The sequence below is a fragment of the Ambystoma mexicanum genome, chromosome 1p, assembly GCF_040938575.1.
Source record: "Ambystoma mexicanum isolate Mex_15411 chromosome 1p, UKY_AmexF1_1, whole genome shotgun sequence".
NCBI classification, from domain to species: domain Eukaryota; kingdom Metazoa; phylum Chordata; class Amphibia; order Caudata; family Ambystomatidae; genus Ambystoma; species Ambystoma mexicanum.
Genome location: NC_090921.1, coordinates 301,445,908 through 301,463,047, shown reverse-complemented (window position 1 = coordinate 301,463,047; position 17,140 = coordinate 301,445,908). Strand labels below are relative to the sequence as shown.

General features: G+C 46.0%; 1 protein-coding gene across 5 annotated transcripts in view; it reads right to left on the bottom strand.

Annotated features, from left to right (window-relative positions):
• The window catches only part of ABCA7 (ATP binding cassette subfamily A member 7), a 2,687,121-nt gene that overhangs the window by 164,185 nt on the left and 2,505,796 nt on the right, over positions 1-17,140 (bottom strand). For all 5 annotated transcript variants that reach the window (XR_011303245.1, XM_069647414.1, XM_069647430.1 and 2 more), the window contains 2 exons: positions 12,104-12,210; positions 11,878-12,019 (listed from right to left, as the gene is read on the bottom strand). Coding sequence is in view for 4 of the 5 variants with exons in the window: in XM_069647414.1 (XP_069503515.1) it covers positions 11,878-12,019; positions 12,104-12,210 (249 nt within the window). In the remaining variant the exon portion in view is untranslated. The remainder of the gene's footprint in view (positions 1-11,877; positions 12,020-12,103; positions 12,211-17,140) is intronic.

The window sequence follows — 17,140 nt, the reverse complement described above, 5'->3', positions numbered from 1 at the left end:
CACCAGTCGCAGAATTTACGCCAACTGCAACGGTACAGAGACTTTGTTGCTGGCCTTCGGGCCGAGAGCAACACCTCCATCACGTCTTCAGGGAGGTCCCAATCCTTATACCTCAACCTTTCAGAAGCAAAGCGTGAAGGTTGAGGGATCTGACCTCTGGATGGAGAACCTGACCCCTCTCCCGTGAGAGCAGATCGTCTCGGTAGGGACGACGACGTGGAGGACAGATGGACAAGTCGAGAAGGTCCGGGTACCACGTCCTCCGAGCCCACGCCGGAGCAATGAGGATCATCCGGGAACCGAACTTCCGTAACCTCCGCAGCACTTGCGGGATGACGGGGACTGGAGGAAAAGCGTACAGCAGTGGGAATGACCACTCCACCACAAACGCGTCTCCTAAGGCTCCTTTTGGAGGAAATTCCCGCGAGCAGAACCTCTCGCACTTCCGGTTGACACTGGAGGCGAAGAGATCCACTTGAGGGGTCCCCCAAAGGGCGAAGATCTCCAGGAGAATCTCCTGAGCCAACTCCCACTCGTGAGAGATCGTGCTCTGCCTGCTCAGAGCGTCCGCCGTCACGTTTTCGTCTCCGGCCAGATGAACTGCCAAGATCGAAACTTCCTGCTGGATGGCCCAGAACTCGAGCTGCATCGCCTCCCTGCACAGAGGAAGTGACCCTGCCCCCCCTTTTTGTTGAGGTAGTGCATGGCCACTGTGTTGTCCGTCAGGATCAGGACATTCTTTCCTCGCACAGTCGGCAGAAAAGCCTTCAGGGCTAGCCTGACGGCACTCAGCTCCAACAGATTGATATGGAGTCTGGACTCCGACGGAGACCAACGACCGCTGACTGTCGGCTCGTTGGCATGAGCTCCCCATACCGTGAGGGATGCATCCATCACGATCGTCACCTCTGGCCAGGGAAGCCAAAACGGAGCCCCCTTCATCAAGTTGCCTTCGACGGCCCATCACAGAAGGTCCTGGGCGACCGAGGGCGGCACCTGAACCAGGTCCGACATCCTGCCGGAGGACTGCGACCATTGCGTCTTGAGTGCCCACTGCAAAGATCTCATCCGCAGGCGAGCCTCTGGCACCAGAAGAATGCAGGATGCCATGAGGCCGAGCAACCTCAAGAACTCGAACGCTGGGAGCGTCTGGGCATGCAGAAACTTGTGCACCATCTGCTGAATGTGAAGAGCCCTCACCTGGGGAGGAAAACACTGCCGCAGGGAAGTGTCGAGCACTGCTCCGATGTACTGGAGCCGCTGTGTTGGCGTCAAATGGGACTTCTTTAAATTGAGGGAGAAGCCCAGCATGTGAAGGGAGTGGCAGGTGATGGATAGATGATCCATGACCTGCTCGGGAGAGCTCCCCCTGATCAACCAATCGTCCAGTTAGGGGTAGATGTGAATCCCCCCCTTGCCTGAGATGCGCTGCCACCACCACCATTAGCTTGGTGAAAACCCTCGGGGCAGAGGTCAATCCGAACGGCAGGACCCGAAACTGAAAGTGCGAGTCGCCAACCGCGAACCTCAGGTACTTCTTGTGCTTGGGATGGATCGGCACATGGAAGTAAGCATCCTTGAGGTCGAGAGACACCAACCAGTCCTGAAGCTGAAGGGCCTGGAGGACTTGAGAGAGAGTAACCATCTTGAACTTGTCCTTCCTGAGGAGTTTGTTCAAAACGCGCAAGTCCATGATGGGTCTCAATCCCCTGTCTTTCTTCGAAATCAAAAAATAAGGGGAATACCATCCCTTGTTCCTCTCCGCTACAGGCACCAGTTCTATGGCGCCTTTCTCCATCAGGGCTTGAATTTCCTGCGCAAGAAGCGGATCCGGACTCTTCAAAGAGAGGTTCCCTGGTGGATTGTCGTGAGGCCTCTGCCGAAAGGGAAGACAGTAGCCGTGGGTTATGATCTCCAGAACCCACACATCTGAAGTAATGGCACGCCACTCTACAAGATGCTGCGCCAGCCTTCCCCCAACCGGCGAACCATGGGACCTGGCCTCATGACTAAGTGGTAGCGGCTGCGGCGTTGCCTGAGGGCAAAGAGGCAACTGCCCGAGCGGCCTTGGCACCACGGGTACCCTGTCGTCCACCTCTGGTACCCCTGCGTTGGCCTCTTTGACTGCTAGCTCCTCTCGCTTTACTGAAGGACGAGTAATAGCGAAAGGAACCACCCCTCCATTGCTGTCCCCTAGGACGAAAAGGCGGAGGTTGTCGAACTGCAGCGCCCAACGACTTCGCTGCAGCTTTGGAGGTCTGCAACCTCTCAAGGCTCTCGTCAGCCTTGCTGCCAAAAAGGTGTTCACCGTCAAAGGGCATGTTGAGGAGCCGGGACTGCACATCAGGAGCAAACCCCGACTTCCGCAACCACGCAAACCTGTGTATCACGGTGCTCGCCGCCATGGACCTGCTGACGCATTCAGCCATGTCCAAACCCGACTGAACGGACTCACACATGGCATCCTTACCATCCTGGACCATAGCAAGGAAACCATCCCGTTCGTCCCCTTCGGGAATATGTTCAGCCGCTAACGCAACACAGTTCCACAGAGTGTGTGTGAAACGAGACAAGGCACATATGGAGTTGGCCGCCTGAAGCACCATACCCCCAGAAGAAAACACTTTCTTCGCCCAGCCGTCAAAACGTTTGTCGTCCCTATCAGGAGGGATGGTAGGGTACGACACCTGCTTTGCCGGGGCCGTGGCCGCCTGCACCACCAAACTCTCCGGAGTGCGGTGCCTGGTCAAGTAGCAGGGGTCGCTACTGGCTGGACAGTATTTTCGCGACAAGGACCTGCCTACCGCCGGGAGACTCTCCGGAGCAGTCCAAGCCGCCGCCACCCTTCTCTGTAGAGCCATATGAAACGGCAGTACCGGGTCAGTTGGGGGACCAACAACAAGGATGTCCGTGAGATCATCCTGCACAAACTCCCCTGGGGGAGCAGACCATCCCAAGTACTCGGAGACCCTAGCCATAAGGCGCCGGTACGAGGAATCGGCATGAGAGCCAGGCTCAGGCCTACAAAACTCCACCTCCGGAGAGGTGTCCAGTCCACTGGCATCATGCAGTGACTGCCTCAAATCGTCAAATTGGCTATGGCCCGAGACCATCTCATCTGGAACCTGACTAGGAACCAGGCCATCAGAATCCTCATCCACCTCCGAAATATATTCCAGGTGGTGAAAAGAAGGCACCCGAGAGTGCTTGCTCTTAACGAGAGCCTTTCTAGGGGGTTCCCCCGTGCCACGGGGTACCGCCGACACCCCGGCCTCGAAAGGCGTCGAGTGAATCGGCGCCGGCGTCGAGAGAACAGGCATCGGCGCCGAGCCGATCGGCGTCGAGTAAATCGGCGTCAATGTCAGATGCAGCGCCGCCAGCACCAACTGCGTCGACACAGTTCTCGAAGCCGGAGCTCCGAGCGTGTCGTTCGACGACCTGAGCGTCAACGGCTTTTACGACTTCCTCGGAGCCGGAGCCTCGAGAAAGCCTGTCATGCCCTTGACGCCTCAGGCGTCGATGTCTTCCTCGAAGACATCACAGGTGCAAACGGTCTCGAACGTGTCGAGGACCGGGACCTGGAACGGGAACGTCGAGAACGAGTCCCCTTGTCCGAACGGGACCTCTCCCGTGACTCGTGCTGACCACTCTTGCGAGCGGTGTCTCTCGACCTCTCACGGCCGACCCCACTCGGGGGCGCGGACGGCTTAGTACCCTGGGAATCGAGAATCGCCAGCATTTTCTTCCCGAAGGAAGCCCATTCCTCCGGCGTTGCACGGCTGGTGGGGTAAGCGACGTGCCGGGCAGATTCCTCAGAAGAGGACCTGGAAGACGACCTCTGTCGGCGCTTCCGAGAATGCCTCGAAGAGGCCGAGGAGTGGCGAGACCGACTCCTAGAAGGAGACCCACGAGACTTCCGACGACGACGCGGAGAGTCACCTCTCGAATCATCCGTCGAAAGCCCCGCAGACTTCGACTTCCGGGGCTTGGACACCCGACCTACCGACAACTTCTTCTTACGTTCCCGTAAGGCTTTGGACGTGAGCGACTGGCAGTCGATACAGTCATCCGTGTCGTGGGCCTCCCCGAGGCACCAGAGGCAGCCGTCGTGCGAGTCCGTCACCGACATCTTGGACCCACACTCCCCGCAGTTCTTGAAGCCCGGGCGCGGGGTCGAAGACGAAGTAGAAGACATCTTTTTACGAAGGATTTTCGCACAAAAACGAACAGGTGTAACCGAGATTCACGAAGCAACACGTTCGCGGAAAAAACGGAACTGAGGCTACGGGCGTCGTGCGTCCTACTTATCACATCGGATGACGTCGGAGGAGGTCCGCGACGACGGCGCATCGACGTCATCGACGCAGGACGCGGAAAAAAGTTTCCGAAGCAGCACAGCTGTGGTGATTACCTGTCATAGATATGGAATACGTCGGAGGACCCAATCCCCTCGAAATAGAACTTTTTTTCTTTGCTCTCGTTTCATAAATCCGCAAATGTTTATTGTGAGTCAAGCGCTGTTCCTTTTGGGTACACAGGGTGTTCCTTTTGGGTAAACGAAGCACTTCGGTCGCACAGTGAATTGCAAGGCTGGTGCTTCAACTTGGCACTAGACCACCGTAAAGGTTATGTTGCTCCTAATCGCCGGTACCGCGTACGGACAGATTGGACCTTGTCTGTCCCAAAATACGGTCAAGTAGATCCAGCGATTGACATGTAGCTGCAGCTGGCGGTTGAAGAAGCCATCGGTCGTGGTCTGGAATAGATGACAATCGTAGATCGGCACGATGTAACTGTTTGCAAAAGATAAAAATCGAAAAGTGTCTCAGTAGCCGATCTTTATTACAATTATTCATTTTCTTTATTAGCGCAGAGGTGACACAATGTGAACCGAGAGAATACAACATGGAATATCAAAGTACTCTGCTATTTGCTTCCGCGGATAGTGCGAATGAGAATGTTGAGCTCTAAACGTAATGTGTAAACTGGGGCAAGAATTCGAGGTGCAAAAACAATGTAATGATTTATTAGCGTAGAGCCAGGGAGAAACGAGTGGTGGTCTACATGCGTCTCGATGCTGGCCTGCCCCTGTTGCCGGTAGATAGAAGTACTAGCACTTCATTGCAATATGCCAAACAGAACGAACAAGTACAATGTCACCCATCAGTAACGGTCAGCTATTCGTATTTCGATTAGTTCTGGTATGAAATCGTCTAAAGAGAAACTTACATTATATAATATTCGCAATTTCCATTCTCTAGGCGTAATGCAGACCGTGATACAGAATCCTCTGTTCGTGTCAACGTTTTCTCATAAACTGATCTTATATGTAACTAGGTGCAGTTTCGGAATGGGCAACCTTATCATTTCATACGTTATTACACCCCCCTTCAATTCAATCCCTTTCGGAATGATCCCTGCCTCTCAATGTCAAAAAACAATAGAACCTTATACTGTGCGAGTGACGCGTGGGGCCTCACAGCTCCCAAGCCAAAATTCAAAGCTGGTGACCTTCACTCAAAATGAACGTACATTCTTACTTTGCAACATCCTGTGTCAACGCATCCATGAGAAAATGAATTTTGAAGCACAGGCACAGGAAATTGGGAGCCGCTCGTTGTTCGTGGCGCTGCTCAGCTGTAGGTGAAATTTGCCAATAGGGACACCTCTGCTGATCTCATGGCCTCCTACCCCATGGCATGTTTTCACAGTCAGTACTTCTTGCGTGCCTAGAATGTTTTGTGGCCTAGGTCTAATCCCTTTTGTAGGTCTAGCAGTTATTCAGCTTTTTGCAGAACTTTATTGCAAGTCAACTGCCAAAACCCGAATATTCTTACACACTGTTACCCATTGGTCATTAACACGAAAAATAAAGGTCCCACAGTATCTCAACTAAACTGTGAAATGTGAAAGCAATTGTAATATATTTTTAAGAAAAGGACTGAGAGGATAGATTTCAAAAGACAAAATGCATGCTTTAATACAGATTATAGAAACATTTTTTGCAAAAATAAAAACAGACAGTAATCATTTCAACCGGGATTTGAACGATTTAACAAGCTCTGCTTTGGGTGGACATGGCACGCTGGCAATGTTTTGTGGCAATATATGTGTGCTCTGAACAGATTTGTGCGTGATTACATGAGTATGCATCTCAACGACATTAACAACCAGATCTTTCACAAAATCGAATTCCATTTTATCATATACTGGCTTGACCACCCATTTTTTGCTTCTTTTTGTAAAGGCCATATTGTAGCGAAGCATCCCTAAGTTTCCTGCAGTCCTATATTGTTCCCGGCCCACATGCTCGTTATGCGCTAATACCGCTAGTAAAGTCCTACATTTCATCCCCTGGATGCCAAAATACAATCTCTTTGGCCTGTACTTTAGGCATATGATGTGGAACACCTCCAAATCTCCTGTGTGACAGAATTCTGTGAGTCCCTTCAGATCTCGATAGAGTTTTATCAAACACAATCTTCTCAAGGGCTTTGTGTGGAGGTGAAGATGGTGTCAACCACTTCTTCTTCCGTGCCTGCTCTGGGGACAAAGGGCCATGTTCACATTGGTGGAAATGTTGGTTTTCTGTCCAGTGGTGAACGTTGGAACAATGGTGCATCAGTGAGCGCCATTGATCCAGTAGAATTTCCACAGACCCATCACATGTTTTGGAGCTCCACCAATGATGGTTGCTGACAGACTGGGACCATTGCAAAATACTTTCAAAACCTTTATTTTCCCCTTGCAGCTGAGAATTGATTTGGCAACATGCCATACATCAAATTGATGTTTAATATTTGGATACTGCTCTCTCATTGTCTTGGCTATTGAAACGTGTCAGTCCGTGGCTATGAGCTCGATTTGCATTCCCCTTGATTGTAGATCTTCCAGTGATTTTATAAAACCAAGTTTCTCCAAGGCCACCGATGATTTACATTGGGACACCTGCACGACCACCGAACTCACAATGTTCTTACTTTCCATGTCCTGAAGATGGTAGGTGCAGTACTTAGCAGAAAATCCGGGGCTGTAACACTGTCCATCGGCAGCTAGCCTGATCCGTTTGTCGGGGAATGTACTTTCAATAGCCAATTGTTCAATTTTCCAAGCATCACTGATAGGAGGGAATAGATAATCACGTTGGTATTTGTAGCATTGCGTTTTGGAAATGAAATGGAGTCCCATAAACTGAAAGAAACTGGATAACTTCGTAAAACTAGAGCCACTGAAAAGTAAAGCTGCTGCACACAGTCGATTGCCAGCTGGCAGTTTCCCCAGCATCGGTTGAGCGGACCATGAAAATGCTTTATGTGACTTTTCACTGGTGGCATATATTTTCAGGTTACTACCTTGTGTTAGACGAGTCACGTTCACCAATGGCTTTCCACATACTTCCCCTCCCACTGAATTGCACACATTTCAGCATCTTTATAATCTCCATCAAGCTGCTATCGAATACTATGTATTTGGCCTCTTTTATAATACTGTCATCAGGCAACATTGTTGTTTCGGACTTACCCGTGGTGGCCATATCAGCAAAACCAGACATACTCTAGTCGATATCTTTGTCTGTTTCGTCGGTCATTAGTGTTGATGCTTCAGTTTCTGTCATTTCAACATCTGTTACTTGACGATGGATAGGAGAAAACATCAATGTTGACTGTTTTTTGGGGGGCATTTTTTTGGCGGGTGTCGATTGTGTCAAGTGCTCATCGAGTAATATAAAACTATCTTCTATGAATTCAATTGCACCTTCCTCTGGCGGAGAGGGCGCATTGTAGCAATGGTCCAAGAACACTTTTCTGGAATCGCCGATCTTATTAAATTCATTTTCTGGCCATTGGACATAGGCATCTTGAGTGTGAACACGACGCGCCTCAATGAATAGTTCCTCCATGGTGAAAACAGTTTGGCAAGCATCATCTGTCATTTGTATCGCTGTCTGTGTCTGCATAGTCCGTACTTGATTGGGCAACTACAGGACAGAACATACAGTGTTGTACAATTGACATTAAAAAAAGCATATAATGAAGGCCTTAGCACAAAACTGTTGCCAACAATAGAAAGTGTTTATAACTAACCTTATTTTTATTTCTTTTCTTTGAAACCTTCTTTACTCTAGCATCAGCAAACTGGCGGACCAACTCTGATACACGTTCCTCCGGTTCAATATACGGATCTTGTATACAACCCTACAAAAAATAGTATCCATTTAAAATAAGTCATTGGCATTACACATTTAATTAGACCGACTTTCTTTTATTCGATGGTTCTGTCAGTGCGCATACCTCTGGCTCCGGATCAGCTGTAAGGTCTGGTTCCGGAACAACCACAATGGATAATGTAATTGTAGAGGACGCTGCAGCATCTCCCTGAAACACAGTACTTTCATTAGTGAGGTCGAAAAGATTGGAAACGGGACACATAATTTGGAAAGACGGCAAAGGTACTTATCAACAGTAAAGTGGTAAAGAAACATTGTGTAATGCAATGATATGTTGCAAAAATATGATCACATTATCTAGAATTCCATACATAAAACCAGTCTGGAACAGAACAGCTAGGTAAGATTACCCGATACGTGCTCAACGTGGTTGATGACTCCAGGCAAGACATGGATGTTTAATCTTGTTCCTTCAGATTTGGTGGATAGTCATGGAGTGGTAAAGGGAAAGTATTATTCGATTTAGAAATTCCAACATTACAAAATGGCATGTAAGGAGACTGAATACGAGAAAATTACACTTATTGAAACGCATAATATAGCATAGTTATCCGTCCCCATAAATCATTTTTCTATGTGGGTTTTACAAAACAAGGACTGATGTTTAGCAAAAAAGTCATTATTTCAACAGCTATTCAATCACATAAATATGGAAAGTACTATAAGTGACATTTACACCGAAAATACAGGCGTAAAGCTAAATCCGGAAGCGTGACTCACCTGTGGCGGCATTTTCACGAGTAAAGTCCGAATAGCGTTTGGGAGCAATTTCCGAGTTATTCTCGGTTGATTCCTCTTTGTGTACAAGGATGTGTCGTACATATCCGGTGAGAAGTGCAGGCTGCAGTTGCGGTATCGATGACCCCTCTTGTCCTCCAAGACTTGGTTGACTCTACTTTCAAGGTCTTCTAGTGGATATCCGCAACGTCTGACCCATTCTCTTATTCGATCAACAGTCTTAGGGAATACATGCATTGTAATGCCTTCGGATTTGTCATGGGTCTTCGAAGGGCAACCAAAAATAGAACATGCAGGCATTGTTGTAAATTCTGCAAAATAAAGGTCAACATTATTAGAAAATTATTTTGCATAAGTATGTGAGAAAGAATGAATTGGACCATACATTGTTCGATGCACGCTTTCTTTTGGGCACCACAGCAAAACCAGTGCAGTGTGTGCGGCTGTATTATAGGATAAATTTCACAAACGATTCAATGATGTGTTGAAAATCAGAACATGTTACTCATCCCATGAATGTTCTATCATGCACGAAAATGAAACATGCTTATACTATAGGCACGGCCCGCGAAGGATGCCAATTGACAATGATAAAAATTGATATACCGATAACATAACAAAAAGAAACTCAAGTCAATAGCAATGATACAAATTAACATAGCACTACGGAGTTAGATACTTCAGAATAGATATAAATTTACAAATGAAGGAGATATGATTAGGATACATGTCCTTGCCTTGACCAACAAACAGTTGGATTCAGCAAGCATAGTAATTAGTGGCAGGAGAACAGGGAGATGTTCACAGGTAGCACACTGACGAGTTCACTCGAAGCGGTCACAGAGTAGCACGTTCACGAGTTGACTTGCAGTGCTCAAGGATGTTCTCATGGTAAATATCCAGTGGTTTGTAAAGAATAACAAAAAGGGGTGTGTTTGTGAATGAATGACGTGTATGTGTCGTGGCATTATGTACATTGCAGGGGCGCAGCCTGCTTCAGGGGAGGCCTGCCTGGAGACACAGGGTCTGAGGAGGCCATATGAACAATGGCCCCTGGGCATAGGATACCTTTTGAAGTGTACATGTTGTTTGGCACCTTGGCCGTTCGCGCCCCTGACAGCACCCCATTGCAGCACACATCCACTGGTGCAAACTGCCTTTGATAGTGGGGGGTGGGATGGATGGGCCGGGAGGCGTGCAGACAAGGCACCGGAACACTGCTGAATGGAGACACTTGATTCACCTAAAAACAAACAACCATTGATAAAAAATATGTTCTGTTTTATTTGGTTTCTTATTTTGATGGCACACAAATATTACACATTATAAAGGTCTGGTTGAAGCTCGGCGAGGGAAATCCCCCGTACTGACCACTGTCGCTGGGGAAAGTTTGTCTAATGGCGTCAATGACACAGGCGGGCATTACTCCTCGAACGCGGTGTCCAAGCCTCCCATGAAGCCACCATGTGTACGAACGATAGACCACTAGCCGGTACCACCTATGAAAGAGAAAGATACAATCTGTTTTTAAATGACCAAGATAAGTGTATTAAACCTTCGTTGTCAATGACAATGCTTGTATGCAATGGCATTTTTGCCAGGACAAATGCTAACTAGACACTGCACAATACTGAACGACTTTTATGCGACTATTACTAGAGAATTGCAAGACTAAACGGATATGACAATGATATCTTGAAGTTACGAGAATATAGGGGACAAACAAGAAATAGTAATCCCTAACTGACATCACAACCAGACTACACTTACTCGTTACTTGGATTACGAGGGCGAACTGTTGCGTGAAGTTCATGCATAAGCAGTCTGGCAGCTCGGTAACGCATTGCGGCTGTGGATCGCCTTGCGATATGTAGGACAAGCATCCAGAGTTTTCTCGGCAGCAGCAGTTCTCCACCTCGGTTGGCATTAGCGCGCACCGATTGCAGGTACACCAGGTGGAAACACTGTCCATGCGACTAGGCCCAGGCTCGTCATCTGTTGAAACATCTGCCCAACTGTTGTCCAAATCCCCATCGTCTATAGAGCTGGCTCTATCCTGTAATTCCTCCTCGGAATACGCTGGCTCGTACAGGTAGGGCATTATTGTTGCCATTGTGTGGTAAAGAAACGAAAAAAATGTATAGCGGTCGTACTGGTATCTGTTCACACTGGCTACAAGCAACGAAGGTAGCTGACCAGAGCACAGAAACGAGTCACAGAATACTCAAAGAAATACAACGAGAGGAATGGAAAAGAAAATCTGCTGTTGTGTGCTGTGAAATGCTCTGTTTATACTTGTCGAGGAAAGAGGCTTCCTGCCGTTTCCATGGCGACATGTCATTAGCTGAGGCGCAGAGAATGTTGACACGAGTCGTGCTTTGGCGTTGTGAAATGGGCGGTACGCGTCTAGTGATGTCAGGATCAGGGGCGGGGGATATGATTTAGTGCTGCAAACGCAGGTCACCGAGGGCGATGCGGAAAGTGATAAGATTATCACAAGATGGCTGCGCCCTGCTGTCTGATTTTGCTTGTGTTCAAGAGACGAAAACTCGGTCAAAGTGCATAGGAAATATTTGTACGATCGATCGAATTATGGTTAAAACCACATGGCCGAACCATAGGGACAATAATATTTTCTGCCCAAAACATTCCTTTAACTGTGACCCAATGCAGAGACTGCAGTGAAGCAGAAACAACAGTGAAGCAGGCCAATACCACAAGAGAAGGCCTGAAGTGTTATGTAAGCAGCAAACAATGGTGTTGATGAGCATTAAAACTGGCTGATATTTTGGGTCTGCTGGATTTGTTTTGCAATTGGCTTTCTCAACATCGCCAAAACCGCGGATGAACCCGCTTACTATATAAGGATTGCATCAGTATTATTTTTGGAGAGAGAAAGATCTCATACTTACCCTTGGAACTTCATCTTCTGGGATACCACGTAACCGACCATAAAACTCCAAGAGCTCGCGTCCAGTCAGCAGGTCACAAATGGCATCAAACTGTGGGCAGTACCCCATGTTCTGATGCACAGATTGCAGGTCCCGAAGAACGCTTGCGAGAAAGAAAAGTGGCCATCACATGAGAATGAAAAACATCAATACATATTTAACAGGCTTCTATTGGCTGCTAACCTACCTGTACCCTCTTAGGGATGCCTCACCCTGGGACACCTCTGTATCTCCAGTCAGCATCTTGAAAGTAGTTGTTTTGCCTGCTCCATTCACTCCTAACAAGCCAAAACACTGGAGGCGAACAAGAGGAGAGGGTTAGCAATTCTATCTTTCTATGACCTGCTTAAGTAGAGGTATTCAGAAGCCAAACATGAGCACACAACGAAATCACAGATACAGACATCCACACATAGCATGATGAAAATTACGAGGTATCCACAGAACCCCAATTTAGGCCCAGAAATCAGAGATAGATGCCTCAGTAGTTCCCATGAATTTCAAATGTATGCAGTGACCCAAATCCAGTGTCAGATATTGCAGGTAGAGATCCAAACACTTGTACAGGGAAGGCAGAGAGCTAGAAGAATGTTTTCTTTTTTTATATCTTTTTATTAACATTTTCTTGGGGAAACAAATAAATACAATAGAAAAATAATTAATACAATATTAACAATAGAATAATGTTGCATCCTAATATCTCTTCCCCCTTCCCTCGCACCCTCCCCCTCCTACTCTCCACCACTACCTCCCCCTGTTGTATTCCACCGCCTTTATTTTTTTGAGCCTAACATTTCCTTTTTGTTCCCCTCCCATTTTTTGTTTTTTTCCTCTTTTTTCCTTATCTTCATCCCACCCCGCTCCCTTTCCGCCACCCGCGCTCCCCATCTCTCCCCTCAATCCTCCTCTCTCCACCTCCCTCACCACTCTCTCCTCTCTCTCATTCCCCTTTTTCTTTCAAGGATGTCTGTATCAGAAGAGAAGAAGCAGCAAAACAACAAAGCAAAAGGAATAGTGGAGGTCAAGAGTAAAGTCAAAGAGTCAGAAAGAGAGAGGGAGAGAGAGAGAGAGAGAGAGAGAGAACATATTTTTTTTAAAAACATCACAAATATAAATCATTTAAAATATTGCATATAGCATCATATTTATCCGTCTTTCTTAGTTTCTGATACGTTACTTTTTCCCCGAGACTCGAAAGAATAGAAAGGTCATGCAACCAATCAGAAATAGAAGGTCTGGCATTACTCTCCCAACATTTTAATATTAGTTTCTTTGAAATCATCAACGCTTTATAAGCCCAAAACAGTAAATCAGCAGACACTCGAAGATCTACAGGGACAAGTCCCAGTACACATACCATGCGAGCAAAAGATACATTCGATGGATGACCACATCTCAAAAGCCGGTCATTTTTTAGCATGTCCAGAACATATGTAAACCTGTTCCAAAATCACAAGTTTGCACCGTTTGAGCTTTGAAGGGGACCAATATATACAATGTAAAACCTGTTGTTGAGTAAATCCCAGATCCAAATTTTATATATTAAGGGCCTGTGCAAATACAATTCCATTCACCCTCTGAAAGATCAGAACCCAATTCAGAACTCTATATCTCCTTACCACATTCAGATGCCACGTTAACATCTTTTGGTGCAAATAGCTCATACAAGCTGCAGGCTGTGAGAGGTTCACATTTAGATAAATGCAATATAGGTGGAATACTTTGAAACCAAATCCTTCCATGCGCACCGGCTTCATTAGTACATCTCTGGGGACTCTGGGTCTGCCTCCTTCTCCCCATAGAAATTCTCAAAATTTGTTATCTATGTCATGAATTAATTTGCCTGTTAATGGAAGTTGGAGCATGCTAAAAATATAAGGCTGTTTTGGGAGTAGAGTCATCTTAATAATGTTAATTTTGTCCCACAGTGTCAGAATCGGCCGACTCCATTTTAAACACAATATGGTTATTTCCGCTAGTTTAATGTGTATATTATATGACAATAGGGTCTTGACTTGTCTAGAGCTATGTATACCTAAATATTTAAAATAATTTTCTGCCCATCCCTCTCGTTCAACAACCCAAGAGATGTCTGTGACATGTAGGGGATATAGTGAAAATCACTGTCTTACACAGATTAATTTTGTAATTGGATACTCGGCCATATTTCTGTAGAGTTGAAACCAACTTTTTAAATGATGATTCAGGGGCAGAAAGTAGAACTAAAAGATCATCTGCGTACTGCAGCACCTTAGAAACGCGGTCACCCAACGACACACATTTAATATCAACAGAGTCTCTCATAGAGATAGCTATGGGTACAATAAAGAGATAAAAAAAGAGGGGACAGAGGACAACCTTGTCAGGTACAATGAAAAATACGAAAGACCTTGGATAGACAGCCATTCACCAAGACCCTTGCCTCAGCATTGCTATACAATGCATTAAAAAGTTTTAATATGAAAGATCCACAATTGATTTTTAACAACACTTGCCGTGGAAATGTCCAAATGCTTTTTCCGCATCAACACTAACTGCGGCATAAGGATCCGGTGAATCACATTTTAAATGTACACCATCTAAAGGTTCTCTCAAATTATCATAACTATTTCTACCGTTAAAAAAACCCTGTTCGGTTTTGTTGGATCAGTTTCAGCAGCAAATGGTTAATTCTTACAGCATAGATCTTTGCCAGAAGTTTCACATCCGTATTTAGCAGAGATATCGGTCTATAACTTCCACAATTTGAATGATCTTTCCCCGGCTTTGGAATCACAGATATCACTGTGGCTTTCATGGAGTCGGCTATCTGGTCTGAGTTAATGATTTCTGCAAAAAGATGAACCACAAAGGGCGCAAGGGAAGCACTAAACGCAGCATAGAATTCGATTGGGAATCCATCTGGCCCTGGACATTTGCCAGAGGACATTAACCCCATAGAGTCAATAATTTCATGTACTGTAATGTATCCATCTAAAAGAAGTCTATCCCTATCATTTAACTCTGGAATACATATATTCTGTAAATAACTAGCCACTTCAACTTCACTCACAATTTCATCTTCACAATATAATGACGCATAAAACTCTCTGAAGCATTACAGATTTCTTCTTTTTCGTCAGAAGTGTGCCATTATCTTTTGAAATAAAAGGTACTTGTTTCCCCTCCTTTCTTCCTCGCAATCTATCCGCTAATAATGTCCCAGACCGTCCTCCATGCTTCCAAAACGCCTGCGTTGTATAAAATAAACCTCTCTTTGCTCTACAGTCTATCAATTTATCTAAAGAGCATTTAGCTTTCAGCATGGCCGAGAAGGAATCAACAGAAGTATTGACTGTGTAATCAGCTATACATATCCACAGGGGACGGGATGCAAGAAAGGGGATGGGACGTGTACATATACATTATTTAAAATGTACTCTACTTTTTCTCCTTGTAAATGAGTTTCTTGCAGTAGGACAATGTCCATTTGTTTTTGCCTAGGAAAATAAGTACCTTTTTCCTTTTAATTGGGTTGTTTACCCCCTTCACATTCAAGCTTAAACATATAATGAGTCAGGCATCAGGGATAGAAAAACCTGCACCTCACAAATGCACCACTCAATAAATACATGGTCACACCCTCAAGCAGTCTCGTATACCCTAAAGGAAACCGCCACCTCTCCAAAATCAAATCTGTACATAAGAGTTGATGACACAGGATTTAGGATGGGAAGAGTGAAATAGATCCATCCACCTGTCCTCCCATCAATCAGGGATTAATAGCAAGATCAGATAGTTCAAGAAACCCCACTCACCCCCAACAGGTTCCATGAGAAAAGTAAACCAAGTAAATACACCTCATTCACCAGTGAGAAGAGACCTAAGGATAACCTGTACATGAACATCCAGAAACAACAGAAGGGTAAAGTAAACAAACTCACCAGTATCTTGAATGGGCCGATGGCTCCAAAGACCTTCCCCCCCTGTACCCAGGGAATGGCAAGAGTTTACAAGACCCAGGCCAATGGCAAATATGTGAAAAAAAGGAACACATCATCAGCACATCTTGCTGCTAATGTGGAGATCTCAGGAGACCCCTGCCTGTGTTTCAGAAAAAAAGAAAAAAAGAGCAACAGAGACTGGGGGGTCAGGGGGGTGTGTGGGTGTGTGCATACATATATATATATATATATATTTATATATATATATATATATATGATACATTACTCACCATAATCGTATTTCTGATGCTTGTATCTGCTTAGATTCACATGCTGTACATAGGCCGATATCTAGTGGAAGCTGAAGAGTATTACAGTATTACACAGGGTGTGCCAGTAATACTATCCCTAGTGTGACGTCCACTGTACCCATGGGCCTTCACGTGTCGAGGTCCCTCAGATTGTTTTTGTTTCTGACATGAGGTAGCATGAAGTAAAACATGAGTACAGGTGTATCCAAACAGATATGTATCAGATAAACTCATAAAGCATCCATGCACCGTCTCTCCAAGGGGAGGAAGGGTGGGCGCATGTGAATCTAAGCAGATACAAGCATCAGAAATATGATTACATTGAGTAATGTATCCCTTCTGATGCTTGTGGAATCTGCTTAGATCACATGCTGTGCAAGATTAGCAAGCAGTGTTAGGAGAAGGTGGTGGGTTGTGAGAAGGTTCATTGTCAAACAGATGTTTTAGAACCGCTTGTCCTACCTGTTTTTATTTATTTATTTGAATTTATAAAGCACACAACGGCCCTGAGACATTGTGGCGCTGTTACAGAGGGCTCACTTAGATACATATCCTTAGGGTGGACAGGATACAATCATTGACATGGTTGTTTTTATTCAGAAAAAACAGTGGCATAGGTACGTTCCATGGTTACAGGTGGACTATATAACAATCTATTTAAAGAGCTTTGTTTTCAATGCTTTTCTGAACACAGTGAATGAGGTTACGTTTCTGAGCTCAAGCCAAAGTGCATTCCAGTTTTTAGAAGCTAACACTAGGAAGCTAGTTCTACCCGCTTTGACTCTTTTGAAGGCCGGGACTGTAAGCTGGTGTGCGTATTGTGCCCGTTTGGGTCTGGTGGCAGGGGTCTGATGAATTCCTTCCCCAGGTAGGGAGGTGTCGTGTGGGAGAGGCATCTGTGGGTGATGGAGTGTCTTGAACAGTATGCGCTCCTTTACTGGGAGGGAGCCAGTGGGCGTCCCGTCTGGCATGGGAGATGTGGTCCCTCCT